Source organism: Dromaius novaehollandiae, chromosome 1 (assembly GCF_036370855.1).
Source record: "Dromaius novaehollandiae isolate bDroNov1 chromosome 1, bDroNov1.hap1, whole genome shotgun sequence".
Lineage (NCBI taxonomy): Eukaryota > Metazoa > Chordata > Aves > Casuariiformes > Dromaiidae > Dromaius > Dromaius novaehollandiae.
In genome coordinates this window covers 141,058,179-141,073,767 of record NC_088098.1, presented here as the reverse complement: position 1 = coordinate 141,073,767, position 15,589 = coordinate 141,058,179, and the positions used below count along the sequence as shown (strand labels likewise).

The 15,589-nt window shown below is 38.5% G+C and overlaps 1 protein-coding gene and 1 long non-coding RNA gene across 2 annotated transcripts in view; one reads left to right on the top strand and one right to left on the bottom strand.

Moving 5' to 3' along the window:
* The window catches only part of STS (steroid sulfatase), a 203,542-nt gene extending 202,453 nt beyond the window's left edge, over window positions 1-1,089 (top strand). Inside the window, exon 11 of the mRNA XM_064500937.1 lies at window positions 995-1,089. Within this exon, the coding sequence (XP_064357007.1) occupies window positions 995-1,086 (92 nt within the window). The 3' untranslated portion in view covers window positions 1,087-1,089. The remainder of the gene's footprint in view (window positions 1-994) is intronic.
* The window catches only part of LOC135324476 (uncharacterized), a 78,342-nt gene that overhangs the window by 46,370 nt on the left and 16,383 nt on the right, over window positions 1-15,589 (bottom strand). The gene's annotated exons all lie outside the window — the stretch shown is intronic.

Here is a 15,589-nt window from a genome sequence, read left to right as displayed (position 1 = left end):
GGTTGTCCTTCTGCAGTTCCCAGCTGTCTGCATGCGCTGCAACATGAAGGAGAGATATCAGCACACCCTGAGTGCTGGTTTTCACTCTGGCAGGCAGGCAAAATGTCCGAGGGCCTCTGACTCAAAAATGCTAAGTGCAGAATAAGATCAGGGCTCAGCTCACTCTCACATGGACTGGTGGTTAGATCAACAGACCAAGGCTTCTTGAGGCATACTCTCAGCTGATGTTGCCATATGTCAATCGAAGTGAATATGTTTCTGACATTGAGCAGTGCCTTCAGAATAGTACTCAACTCGTTATTTAAACTTCATAAGACCCCCTAGGCATAAATAACTAATTTTTGCATCCATTTTTCAGGGAAACAAAATGGCATATTGGTAACTTATGACTAGCCTACAGAAAATAAATGGGAGGCAAAATGGCTGCTGTTCAGATTGTCTGGTTTCTGATAGACGTGGAGAACAGAAAACCGCTGTCAAGCTTCTGTTTGTTTACAGTCAAAGCATACTTTGAAAATACCACTATGAATTGCCCAAATGCATAATGCTCACTTATTAAAATAAGCTTTATAACATCAATTGCTAACAATGTAAAGTAAATCCTGTTTCTTATTTTGGTTTCCAAATTTTCACTTTCAGTAAAAGGAAACAAAAAAGGTGATGGTGCACAGTAGAATTTCAGACAGCTTGAAAGCTAGCAGCTAGCCAGACACATTGCAATAGATAACAGTAACAAGCATTTATATTTAATTGATCCTATTGAGCCGAGGACAATATTTTAGAGAACACCTCCATTGTTCTGGGACAGAGGTGTTAACCGGGTGAATGGGATTGATCAATGATGAGATGAAATGTAAATTGCTGTTAATGCTCCACTACCAGCTGAGCAACTAAAAGAGAGAATTGTGATGAAAGGGGTATGGTTACCCAGCTGAAAAATATTCTGGTCCTCCTGCTGTGGAGACTATTAATGTATTCTCCCCTGATTCCCCAGGAAGGAAAAAGAAAAGTGCTGAGGAAATGGAAAGGTACTGTTCCTTCATCACCTGGAAAATGGGAATCTTCCCTCCCTGCCCCAAGGAATAGTGGGTAAGTATGGAGGATCTCTCTAATTCATCATGTCAAGTTCTGTCATGTAAACATGGAAATCAGTAACTCCAGTAAACTGAAGGAGAGAGAGCCCTGAGGTCTATCTGCATGAAAGATTCTGAATAAAAGTACTCCATCAAGAAATATAACAAAAAATCTTACTACCACTAACAGTAGGAATAACTGTTCTCTTCAGGTTCCAGTGTGCCCCCGTAGAGCTTGCCAATCCTGATCACCACCATCCTGCCACTTCCCATTTTCTGGAGGTTATAGCCTCCCCAATCTGCCAGCTGATCTGCTCCATAAATTTTCAATCAAAATTAATAATGTGGCAGTGGGCCTATTTAAATGTTTTAAACTAATCTGGTTTATTTCCCCTAAAATAGATAAGGGAGCAATCAAATGAGTATATCAGCTGGCAGATCTGAGTATTTGGTTATCCTCTGCCATTCACTGTCAAGGACAAACAGCCAGGTGATGGCCTGGGCCTGACCAACTCCTTTTATGGTCCAGCTGGAGCCAAAAGAGGATGTGTACTTGCAGGCTAATTATAAATGTATCAAATTAGGTAATTTTAAAAGAGCAAAACATTCATATGGAAAATTGTGTGTATTTCTACTTTACAAGTTAGTCTCAGCAAATGAAGTACTGAAAGGAGGCAAAATCTCATGTCTCAAGTTCCAACCCAGTACTTACTGGGGACTGAAAGGACATCTCCATGGAAGGCAGGGGACCTTAATATCAGCTATAGGGAAAAAGATTTTATCCTCTATGTTTTGCTTAGTTTTGGTTATCTTTGCTATAGAAAAGATACTGAACTTGATGGAAAATGGATCTATTCCACTACAGCATTCTTCCTGAAGCAAATGTAGTGGCAGTAAGGACACTCAGGAGAAGGGTGCATCACATACAAGGGAAGTCAAGAGATGACCACTGAGGTGTCCATGAAAAAATGAGACACTCAGTCTTTCAAAATGATGACAATAATTGAGTGTTAGAGTGTAGATGTCTCTCCAGTAAAGTTAAACCAAGAACTAACAAGAAATAGTCAAGAAAAATAAATCCAATGCATTTTTTAGAGAATGATAAATTTTGTTTTTGTTTGACGAGAAGGAATAAGTTTCAGTAGTTTGTTTGTTTGTTTGTTTATTTATTTATTGTCAAGAATAGCTTGCTTTTCAACACTTTCTTCTAGCAATCAACTATTAGAATAACTCAAAGTGTAAGATCTCCCATAACTGGATAAGGGTAGACAATTTCTTGGTTTTCTTTCATTTCTAGATATTTAGAACATAGGCACACTTGAATCATAAAGCAGCGATGCTGTGTTCTTATCAGCTTTGCCTGAATGACACTGCCCGTAATGTATGATTCACTGAATGAAAGCGAAAATGTGGGCAGGCGTGCATGTGGTTTTGAAAAATGAGCAGCTAGAGATATGATAACTATCATGGGGAAAGTGGGGTTCAACTCAAACTTATGATGTGAACATCATCACATTTAGGGTTAGAAAAGAAATACAGAAGCTGCTCTATGGAATTGATCCATGGTCTGTCTAGTTTAGCATGTTTTAAACACTTGTTTTACATCCTGCCTTATGACTATCAATCTCAGACATTTGAGGATGTGTATGCTAATGCAGAAGGCAGCATCCATCATGACACAGGAGAGACACGAATCTGGAAGTAGCTTAGTTATTGTCATTTGCAGCTTTCTGGAGTTAAACTGCATGTGACACCACTTTGTTGATCATTTACAGGTTTTCTGAACACCTACAACATTTTTCTATAAGACTTTTGTATAAAGTAATAAGCAGTCTTCTAAAATTAATTTTATTGATGAATGGAATAGAAAATAGGGAAAAATTTTTAAAAAGCACTTAAATACTCAAAAGTATGAAGGTAATTTGTGTGTAGATATTTTGTCCAGAGATGTTCTTCTAACGTTATATTGTATTACACACAAAAGTCTCTCTATTGACAGGATGGCAAGAGTGCAACTTATGCTGTGGAAGCAACAGAACATACCACGCACGCCAGATACAACTGCAAACACCACTTTTTAAAAATATTGTCTGCTGTAAACAATTGAATGCACAGCACTGGGTCTATACCTCATTATATATACATATCATCATATATACATCATATACACACACACATGCATTGTATTTGCATGTATATACACACATTTATATGTATGCAGTCTGTGAGCCGCATGCTGATTTTCATGGCTGTGTATGAGAAACAGCACACTTTCTGGAAAATCTTGGAAAACCTCAAATGATCTTCAGTCTTTTCATTGTGTTTTCTTTGTTTGTTTGTCTGTTAAATGTTACTATGTTGTACAGTATCCCTGGCTTTCCTCACTACAGTCTCCAGGAGTAGCTAGGTTACCTCCGGTCACCAATAGAGATTAGTAGAAAATCTAGGTATCTCTTATATTATTACCTGAAATTCTCTTATCTAAAGAGAAGCCAGAATGCAATTAAATGAAAGGTACAGAAGACACCTTAAGGAAGTTTTGTGGGCTAAAACAGTTTATCAGAATAAGACATTTTATGCCTCAGAACAAACACTGAGGCTACTTCTTGCTGTGCTCACAGCAATTTAAGGAGACAAAAGAGCAAATCTGACAGTCTAATACTCAGGTCTGTGACTAGCATACATGGAGAGTTGTTGCATTAGATACAGTTTCACGGCAGTTTCCAATTTCTTTTTCATGTAGCTATTAAATGGTTTTTTTTTTTATTATCCATGGTTTGTTAATAAATACTGTCCAGACTCAATGTTTTGAAATACTTTCCCAATCCAATATCGGGAGGCTTTCATTACGATCCCAAGGACGAGATTAAGATGCTAAAACCAGTCAAATATCGTACAACCTTTTAACTTTATTTTCCATGAAGTGGGGAGAAAAGGTGGGGAAAGGCGAAGGGGAGGAGAGAGAGAGAGAGAGAGAGAGATCACCACCCGTGGATCCAGCGGCGTCCTGTTGGTCCTCTTCACCCTGGGTGTAAATTTTAGCGATGCACGTGCAGTAATTACAACTCGAGCAGGGTCTGACCCTAGGTTCCCGCTGAAAAGTTCGGAGCCAAATCAAGGCAAATTAAATAAATAAATTGTAATGACACGCGTGCAGTAGTTACAGCTCGAGTTGGGTGCCTCCGAAGAGGGACCCCAAACAAAGAAATCCCTGGGCAATTATAGGTTTTTCAAATTAAGTTTCCCACCCCTCATGCGGTAGTTCAGACCAATAGTAAATTTTAGGTCTGGGGTCTCCTGCTCCCTATTGGGTCTCATCGTTGTTCCTAGGCAGGCTGTTTTTCTCCCTTATCTTTACTGTTGCAGTTTCTGCTGACAGATATGTTTTGATTCCTCGGGTTCTGCCCTTCTCTCTCAAGGCCCTGACAAACAGGTGTTGTTCCAGCAATTAGCACTGCCCCAGCAGTGACAGTAGGTGTTATCTTCCAAGGTCCTGACAAAGAGAATATAATCCAGACCCGCCAAGTTAACACTGTTTCAGCAGTGAGGGGAGGCTTTGTTTCCCAGGGTCCCGGTGCCCAAGCAGGCCTCACTTCAAAGCCTTGACATCCTCCCTCCTGGAGTGTGAAGCATAGGAATGCAAACTGCTTGTAACTCCCTTATCTTTCCAACCTGCACCAGCTCTGGGGCCCTTTCTCACTGAATAGGGAGTGCGGCCTAAGGCTTCAGCAAATTTAGCTACTCAGGCTAAGCAAGTTTTATAAAAGTTGTGCTAAGCAGCAATAATTTACAGTCCAGGTCCCAAAGTCTCTGCCCAATCGTGCCCTGGTTTGGCGCAGGCTTGGTGTGTCCCGGGTGGTCGCAGGGAGACCATTTTGGGGGTCGCAGCAGCTCAGTCCTGTTTCCGCCGGGAACAGATGGCTTGCTCGGGGTTATGGTTTGCTTGCACCTTATGTACCAAGAAATGTTTAAGGCAAAAGTTCACTCATCTGTCCACCACAAATACAAATACTTAAAAGGACAACTTTAGTATAATTTCCTTTTGTTGTACAAATGGGAAACAGTCAAACTGAAATAAATATATACTTCATTGAAAATAAAGCTAACTTCTTTGTTTGCCTGTCATAACATTTCTGAAGAAAGAGAAGAACAGAAGCCTGAGAATATTAATCTGTTATATATTTCCATGCTTTTCCACTGTAGTAGTAGGGTGATGGTTCGGGGTTTTTGCTAGTAATGGTAGACAAGATTTAATTTTTCTCATTTGGATTGGGATTTGGTTGGAAGGGGGCTCGGCGACTGAAACTAGTCAACGGTGTTTTGGTCCAGAAAAAGTTCTTGTATCAAAGCTGAAAAGTAGCTATTGCTGGGTGTCTATATTGTAACTCTAAGTCTTTTTTCAACACATTATCACCAGTAATATGTTCTATTTACTTTTCTTAGGGAATACTACTGTAATATCACTTGAAAATCCTGAGTAATTGGTTAAGATCAAAGTTCTCTCCCACCTTTCCTGGTCCACCAGCGTGGCATGGAAAAGGCATATCTGTTTTTACAGTCGGTTTTGCCTGAGAGAGCAATGTTCACATTATATCTGGCCATCTTCAGCTCTGCAGCCCAAATGATCATTCATAGCAAGACGAAGGATTGGCCTTTGGAATAAATCCAGCTTAAGACGTGAATACAGGCCACTGGAGTTAATTGTTGCTCCTTCATTTCACCCCACTGAGCATACTGAGATAGCATTAATTAGTTATCTATGGTGAATATAAAACCTCTAATACCGCTTACACCATATTAGTTTTATATTATATTATATATCATTAGAGCCGACACAATGATAATTTCCACTCTGTACTGAAATCACTCTAATAGGAAGGACATTAAATCAGCACAGTACATGATGAAACTGTTATTGGGTATACATTTACTGAGGTATCATCTGAAAGATAAATGGTGATAATCTGGAAACTTCTAGGTGGTAATGGTAGCACAGGTGCTTGCCTGCTTTATAAACTGGCAAAACAATGTGACAAGGTGAATAGGAGATTGAAAATATGGCTAGCTTGACTCTCTTCACCTAGAAAGAGCACAATAGCCAATCTGATTAGTAACTGTTTTACTTTCTTAAATCTCAACATTTTCTTTCCGTTTCTTCTCTGCAAGTTTCTTTAAAGAAACAGCTTCATATTCATTCTTATGAAGCTGCCTAAAATGCACAGGTGCGGTTAAGTGGATTCTAGGATTTGGACTTATTTGTGAATGAACAAGGATGATCAGATCTTGTGATTGTATTATGCAAAGTAAATGATAAATCTGCAGGGATTCCCACCAGGCTAGATTTTTTTTCCATATTAAAAAACCTATGAGCCAGGACTGGATTAAGCCCCATCAACCAGAATATTTTACAATCTACTTGCCACTTTCTATGCTGCCTAAGCAGCTGCACAAGACAGAATGTCAAAGTATTTTCTCAAGAAATGAGAAAGAAGAAATCTTCTTCCATTTCAGTCCTTCCATCACCTGTCTGATGGTGCTCAGTAGACTTTAATGAAGGTCTTTTACACCCACCAAACTTGGCTCGAGTGTGGCTGTTCTAATTGCTTCTGCTATGTATAATGTAATGGTGCTATCTCTGCTACCAAAAAAAAGCAAAAAACAACCAAACATATGCTTTCTTGCATAGCAGTTTGTACTTGCTGTTAGGTTGTGTGACTAAAGGCTAATCACAGTGAGCACAGAGACCCAGGGGGATCAGAGGGGCTGCGAGGGGCAGAGGAACCCCAGTGCCCTGACGAGCGCCCATGGAGCACCCTGAGCCAGCTGTCACTCTGAACCATCGGAGGAGACTCATCAGCTCTTTGCCCTGGTGTGAAACCCCCCAAGGGGGTTCGGCCAACCCTCCTCAGAAGGCCTCGCAGACTGACGCGGGTTACTGCTTAGAGGAGATAGGGCTCATTATAGGATGCAGGGGGAAGAGCATTTTGGGACTGTGCAAATGTTATTAACGATGTTTTAAGAGGACTGTGGGAGTGTGCAAAACATAGTGGGATATTTAGGGGAGCATTTAGAGAAAAAGCTAGGGAAAGGTGAGGGGCAAATCAAGGTGGATGGCGAAGTCAAGAGTGGGAAAATGCTTATCTGACTGAGCCCTGCACTCCATCACTGCAGTCTGTCCTGTGTTCTTATTAAATGCTATTTCTACCTATCACCTGCGTGGGTACATTCTCTATTCTGTGTTGGTGTGAACGCTTGCAAACTTAAAGCTGGACTAGCCAGCAATCAGGAGAAGAGATGTAAGCACCAGCTGAATGGAACCACAAAATATAGGGGCTCAAGGGTCCAGATACCAGCAACTGGAAAAGATCACAGTCTGGGGATAGATCACAGTCTGTTGGATAGACTGAGTGTCTAAGACCAGCTCCTGGAGAGACCCCAGTGTGTAAGTGTGTGCGTATGTGTGTATGTGGGTGTATTCCACTAGTGGACTTCAGTCCCTCAGCTCCTTCAGGCCTTCAGGCCCACCACAAGGGGCAACATCTAGCATTTCAACAGTAATCATTGAGTCATAGAACAATTTAGGTTGGAGAGGACCTTTGGAGGTCATATAGCCACACTCAAAGCAACTTAAAGCAGGGCTATTTGCATAGCTGGATCAGGTTGCTCAGGCTCAGTTGTTCTGAATAGCTCCAGGGACAGAGACTCCATAGCCTCTCTGGTCAGCCTCTTCCAGTGCTCAACCACTCTCACTGTGAAAATGTTTTTCCCTATATTTCATCAAAATTTCCCTTGCTGTAACTTCTGTCCATTGCCTCTTGTCCTTTTTTGCCGTGCACGTCTGAGAAGAGTCTGTCTCCATCTTGTCTGTGACTCTCCATTGCATACCTGAAAACAGCAACTGGATATCCTATCCTTGCCTTCTGCCGGCTGAACAAATCCACCTCCCTCATCTTCTTTTATAACACTGTGTGCCCCAGTCCCCCAGCCATCTCTGTGGCCCTTGGTTGGACACACTCCACTCTATTACATCTCTCCAGGCTGGAGGGGGCCAAGACATAGTACTCCAGATACAGCCTCACAAGTGCCGGTTACAGAAGAATAATCCTCTACCTTGGCCTGCTGACCGTGCTGTTACTAATGCAGCCCAGCATCCTGTCAGCCTTCCATCACTTGCTGTATCTTCAGCAATTCTGCTTAGCCAGGAACATATATTATGCTTGAGAAAGTGAAAAGGAAGAAAAGGAAGGGATAACTTCTGTGTTGGACATACTATTTTTTGTTTTTCTCTCCAGCTATTGCATTTACTCAATGGATCATAAACAGCTTGTGAAGACTAACAAACACTTTTGGCAGAATACCAGCATTTCCCTTGGTCAGTAACAACTTGTACTTGAACAACATTGTTTTTGGAGACCGTTTGTTCTTATTGCTGCAAATTCTTGCCTTGGGATCTCATGTTTTTCACGCAAGGAAATTTGGTGTTGTTAACAGTGGGTTGAAGAACTCAGAAATTTTGGAGTTAGAACTGGCTGTGAGGATCATGCTCCCAAAAGAGGTAGCGTAATGGTTTTTTTTTTGGCGACTGTGTTCTTTGCTTGACAGTTATGCCACCCCTTCCAGTAAATAAATTGGAACACATTGGTTTCAACTGTTGGTACCTCAGAAGGGCAAAGGTATATGATTTATCATGCTGCCTTTGTTTATTCTGGGTTCCTAGGTTCATGCAGCTCTCCAGCCTGTTTCATGCAACTTTTTGCCATAGCCTTGCAGCCCAATAAAACAAATACTATGGCTGGTTATGGTAGCTTAGCATAAATCATAAACCAATACATCTGTGTAGATGCAGAGGATGATACAAATGACATGGACTGGTTGCTGTTATGTGGTAATATTATCCCCACCACATCCAGTAGTCAGATATGACTGCAATTACAGTTTCTTCTGAGTTCTGTCAAGCTGGCTTTAAAAACAGCTCTGGGAGAAACAGCCACTTATCTCTGTCTTTTGTGGGGCAATCAAAGTACAATAAACATGTCTGACTGCTTAAGTGCTTTCCTGTTGTGTTCTGTGTATGAATCTGTACATATGCCTTCAAATGAATACTGTGAGCTTGTTGCTATAAGACACAGAGCAAATGCTGTATTAGAAGGCCCTTAGCACTTTGTGTCAAGTGTGTCCAGGTGTCATTCCTCTGTTCTGCCCTCAGAATTGCAGAACACAATCGCAGCAAATACACCAAAATGACAAATGGGTTAGTTAGTATTTGTGGCAGCACATTTTCACCTGCCACCCTTTTGTGTGCAAAGAGAAGTGTTACAATGTCTTTATGTATATCTCTATAGTTTAGATTCATTAGGTAATTCTCTCGGGTTTTATAACATAGTCTGTATAAAATATACACATTTATATAAATAAATGTTCCTGGCAAACAAAATCTTTTGGATTTATTATTTTTAAATCAATTAAGAATGCTCTGACTGGTGGCTGAGTTAATCTGTATGCATATCTAAAGCAGTAGGCATAGTACTACAGGTAGATGAAATTGAAATCACTATTTTTGCCTTTGTCAGTTTATAGAAAAAGATCTTCAGTTTTCAAATACTTTTTGGTAAGGAGGTGTTAATGTGAGTAACACATTTTTAGTTTAGTTATATTAAAGGAATATATTTTTAAAGCTGCAAAATTAAAGATTCAGTGTGGGGACTCAGAAATAACAATATTGTCTCTGTAAAGCTTAGAGATGATGCTTTTTTAATAAAATAAATGGTGGTCCCACTCCCAGAAGCAGGGCATTGGGAGTATGGGGATGGATGGCTAAGCTTGGAATTTGAGATGCAGTTTCTTGCTCTTAGCATAGCTATACCATGACCTTTACATATCAGCAAGGCACCACGCAATTGTTACTATGCATTTTCTGAAAGGCAAGAACACTCATCTCTGTTTACTGAACAGCAGAATAAAATCAGGAGTAAATTAAAGAAGAAGAAAGAGAATAACCATGCTAAAATCCAGAAATTTTTTTACAGTTTGAGATGTGTCATTACACTAATTTGTTATATAGCAACATTTGGAAGCCACACCCAAGATCAGAATCACAACATGGCTAATTGCAATAGACTGATTTGCTCATTATCATTCATTGCAACAGTAATTTAAGTTCATTAGGGCATTAAGTTCTTAATGACTAGATACCTTGGAAATATGTAGATATTGATATGGAATATAAAAGAAAGCTGTCAAGCAAAGGAAATATTATACTTTTTTTCTCCGAGGTAAAATGAACCTACAGTATTAATACAGGATATATGTGTAAAGGATTTAAAGCTAAAAGTCTGTCTAATATGCATACACTTACATTACTGTGCCTGACTTCAGCTGGTTCAGATTAGTTAGCAGTAACAGATGGAAATCACCCTGAGGTTAATATCTCTTCCCTTCTGAGCTGTCAGCTTCCAGCAGGTTTTTTATATCCTTAATTTTGCTATGCCTCTGCTTGCAAATTCACATTGTAAGCATTTTTCTTCTTTTTTGTTTATATTCTTCATTATATATCAAGGGTGTCTTCTGCCTTTTTATTCATTATACTCATCAGAATTTGCATAAATGTGGTGCTACACTTGTCCCCTTGATTATGCTGCTTGATTACTCTTATAAGCATCTGCCATCAGTTCTGCATGTCTCACAACAAATATTCTGAAATATATCTGCCTGTTTTTTGCAGTTTATCTTTCATGTGTTCTTTTGATTTTCACTAAAACCTTACCAGATATCTTGTGACAATTATTTTTATGCAAAATATTGAATGCTTAGCCTACTGTGTAAGATTTTAAAGGCATGCTTAAGGCATTAAATGTGTGTTTTTATACACAAAGCTTTACAAATGGTTGGCAATGCTGTACACCAAAGCAATGAGATGTTTCTACAATCTAAATAATCAGCAAAAAAAAAAAGGAAGAGGTACACTAGGAAGATCCTATCCCTATTTCTTCCTGGGAAAACCGTAAAGTAGTCAAGACCCCAATCTGCCAGTGTCTGACAAATATGGATGTACATGTTGAAGTCAAATAGATTTTAAATACATACATTTGCTTAAGTACTTAAATAACCTGCTCAACTTCACAGGTTATAGCAGAATCAAAATTTAGTGAGATCTAGTTCAGTGTACAAATCCTCAAATTTTCTCCCCCACTAAGAAAATCCTCTAGACAATGGTCCTGTAAAGCCTATGGAAAAAGTCATGAGGTATAAAACCTAGTTCAAAGCTAACATAAAATATCTCATCAAATCAGAATGGCTCTTTTTTTTTTTTTTTAATGAATATACGTTAAAAATATCAGAATAGGTTCCAATTCTACTATCTCTGTGTTCCACAGAAAACATGCAGAAAATGGCACATGTCTTTGATAAGCTTCAGCTCCAAAATTATTCTTCTCAAAAGAGTTTATGACTCCTGATGTTGCATATAAAGCAAGTTTTACTTAAAACTACTCATTAAATTACATTCTTTGAGCTGTAAAGTTAAGCTCAAAAATACCTGTAAAAGATCAAGACTGTGCTTGTCAGTTAAAATCTTCTGTGTGCACACTTAATAGCATAGTCAGTAATTACAGACGACATTGAGCTCTTTTGGACAGGGCAGTACATAGTATAGTTTCCTTGGGCTAAATGAGGCATGAAAACACTTGAAAATAGGCTTTCTTTATGTGTCATAATAAAGGTGTCATCAGCTAAGAGAAAACCTCTAGTTTTCCTGAACACAATTTTTATCACTTGAATTACTAGAATAACAGGTTTACATTGTGCTCATGTATGCAGGCTAGGATATCTCAAGACTTTCACAGGTACATACTGCGAGCAGAAACATGATGTGACTGAAAAATATTAGGTACCATTTCAGGTTCTGACAAGAACTACACTCTGATATTCATAGAGTCATCTCTGCCTTTCTTGATAGCTTTACCTGTTCTGCTCCTTTCTTCTCAAGTCTCCTATCTGGCCTCCTTCTTCTTGTCTCAGTTTTTGTTTTAGCCATTCCAAGCTCCAGTTTATTATTTTTCTTTTCGTTTCAGTTTCTCCTCACTGTCTTTGTTCTAATTCCCTTATACTTGGTTCCTCTGAGAAAAAAATGTTATGATGTCAGAAAAATGGTGTCTGTGTGACCAGTACAGGCATTTTGTGTGGCCCATGGGAGATCAGCTGTAGATTCAAGCACTCTCTGCCCCCAAATTGAAGCATGACCAGTGGTGACGAAATCTTTGAAGATATTTAAAGCAAAGAATTCTTCAGAGAGCATGTGTGAACTGCAGTATTTAAAAAAGTCTTTAAATTTGACCTATTTGTGCAGATTTTTGTATGGGTGAGAGAAGAGTCACATTTCTTATAAATGTCCTTTCCCTACTATTTTTGAAATTCTTCCACCAAAGTGGAAAAAGGACTAGAGTTTTCAAATAAAAGGTCATAATTTTTTCTTTTACAATGGCAGAACAAAGTATTTTCCTGTATTCTAATCCATAAAAGTGCCTAGATAGCTTTATTCTTTTTTTTTTAATTTTTTTTTTATTTTAATCAGCCTACAGACTGGGAAATTTTAGTCCAGATGGCTGAAGTTTGGCAAACTTATAAACAAACTAAATCAGGGTCTTAAAAATGGAAGTGATGGGCAATGTTACTAATTAGTCATTCTATTTTTATTTTGCCCAGCTGCCTCGTCTTTTCTATCCCCAAATGTAGAATAACCAAAGAAAAAGAAAGTTGATTTTGGTAAAAATCATGGGTTTGGGACTTTTGGGGGGGAGGAATCAGTGAAAACTTGTGCATTTGCATTGTCACATTCTTTTAGGTAAAACTGATCCATTTTGTTATTGAAAACTTCAATCATCTTTTTTCCAAAATGCCTCTGAAACCATCATTGTTTGAGTTATTCTAATTAACCTAATTCTGAAGTCCAACTTCTTATGCATGACTTATTCTACATCTTTTCTCTATAAATGTAAATTTTTAACAGCTATGTGTTTTCTTAAGAGTGAGCTTTTCCATTTACTTTACAACTTAGTCTGTCCAGCTTTACAGAGTAATTACTGGTGGTCAAAGAGAATATAAAAACACAGGAAAAAACAATGTAAAAACAAGGTGAAAATGTTGGTGATATCATCAACTTTCAGCTCCTGCTTTCAGACGACTTGTAGCATCATCTTCTTCTATTTCTTCTTTATGCTTAACACTTGGATCCTAACTATATTCATTTGGTAGATAGTCCATCAAGTACCTACCATACACTGACAAACAACCATATCTTTTCCTTGGGCTTGTGTGCCTTGCTGTTGCTTGGCTCCATGCTAAAGGCAGGCTTGATATCATGGTCTTAATTTGAACTTTTGAGGTCTGTGTTTGTCAGGGAAGATTTACACTCTGCGTCTTGAATGTGGTAATGTGGAAGAGCTGCAGAAAGACAGCCATGGAGCCACAGCACCATCAAGTGACAATTACCTCTGTCACTACACTACTGCATGAGTACATGTAGGGTAGTCTCATATGTTCTCTATTTCCTGCTTTCTCTCTTTCTCTCTCTCTCTCTCTCTCTCTGCTAAAAGTAGTGAAAAAAAAGCTCCTTTCTGCATTAATAACTACTGCTAAATAATTAAATTGAACCTATTTTTTGATTTAAGATGGAACTTTTTTCTATTAAGCCTTTTGTACTGTGTTTTTCGGAAGTACCACGGCACATTCAGCTCAGGATGTGTCTCAGAAGGCTGTGATCAGGTGACTGGGTTTTCTTTCCTGTTATTTCTGCTACACAAGGTAATGCTAGGAAAATCATTTAGTATTTCTGTGTTCTAGTTCTCCTGAATGGAGTGTGGAAATTAGTAACTATGCCTGCTTTATTAAGTGCAGATATACAAATGAAAGATGTTATATCAAGACATTATATACATCTAACTTCTTTATTATATTTGTTGTTTCTTTTCCATTTCTCTAAGGGGCCCAAATTGATGGCAGCACCTGTGTGGTCATGCAGAGATATACATAGGTATTCACAGCAGCTTTCTAAAACCCATACTAGCATTACTAGTAGTTCCCATATTCCATAAATTCTACAAAGAAGGAAATAGTGCATACTCCTGCATATTATTACAGGAATCATGTGTAAAAGATAGACATTAATTCTTCTTCTTCGATCAGGCCTTAAGGAAGACTTGAGGACAAATGTTCAAAGGACACAGGCTTGGCTTGTGTGTTGTGTGGAAGGCAAAATTCTTCTTCCACTTCTCTCACAGTCTGGAGTTTTCTAATCCCTAATTTGTTTCCACATGCAGAAACACATTTGAACTATGCTATCTTAAGCCTTTGAGGCTGTGCCTTCTCTCACATACTGAGTCTTTCAGTTCAGATCACAGGACAGGAGAATAGAGAATAATAAAATGTCACATACATGGGGAATAATTTATGTCACATAGCAGTTCTTCCAGGTGTCCATGACTGGTTAGTACTTTGGTTCCTCTCCTCATTGAAACAGGGCTAGGGTACAAAGTGGAGAGGTGATTTGTTTGTGAAACTAGTTCAACATTTACTTGGCTGTTGTTCTTTTATTTAATTTCCCCACCTCTATATTTAATGGAAATTTTTTTTTTTTTTGAAGTGTGTATATGTCTATACTGCTTGAAGGAATCTATCTAACTTTATATTATCTTTCTGAATAGCGCAGCTCCTTCATAAATATTCTGTCATATATATATGATATGACAGGATGCAAAGCAGGGGAAAGATTTACTGCCCAGAATGACTGTACTGCAATATAATCTAGAAGGAGGTTTTACTGTGCAATAGTACATCATATATGTATTATATAATAGATGTATGTCTGTATATATTTTATGCATATGTTATATATATGTACATGATATATGTAAAATATATATAGAATATATATATAATATATATGAAATATGTAATATGTACATATTATATATGTATAATTATATTATAGTACCATAACAGGGGATTTTTCATCTCTATTACTCTTGTGGTTTTTTTTCCAAACACGCCCGCTTAACAGTGGAACAATAAGTAAGGACAGCATATGTAAATCAGCTGAACACCAGAAGAAGTAGAATCAGTAATTGGTTGTATTCCACCACTTACGTTCATCCTTGATTCTGGAGGAGTCAAAGTGAAAGAGAGAGTAATTTTAGTTAACGGCTCTTAGATTATCAGTAAGTAAATAATGTCAGATATTAACTGGATTTCTGAGGCCAGAATTTGCAATTCTGTTAATGTCCCATACAGTGCTATTGAAGTCACTGGGTATAATCAGAAACAAATGTAGTCTTTCTCTTCCTAGTAGGTCTCTCACTCACTAGGTAACTGGGTCTTGGGACACGGCAGGAGAACGCATACAGCTCAAGGCAGATGGATGCAGACTTTCGGATAACACAAACCCCTCAGTGAGACTGTGAACAGAAACAGGCCTTGTTTAAGATGTAGTGATATGCATAAGATGTTGCAAATGAAGAAATGTA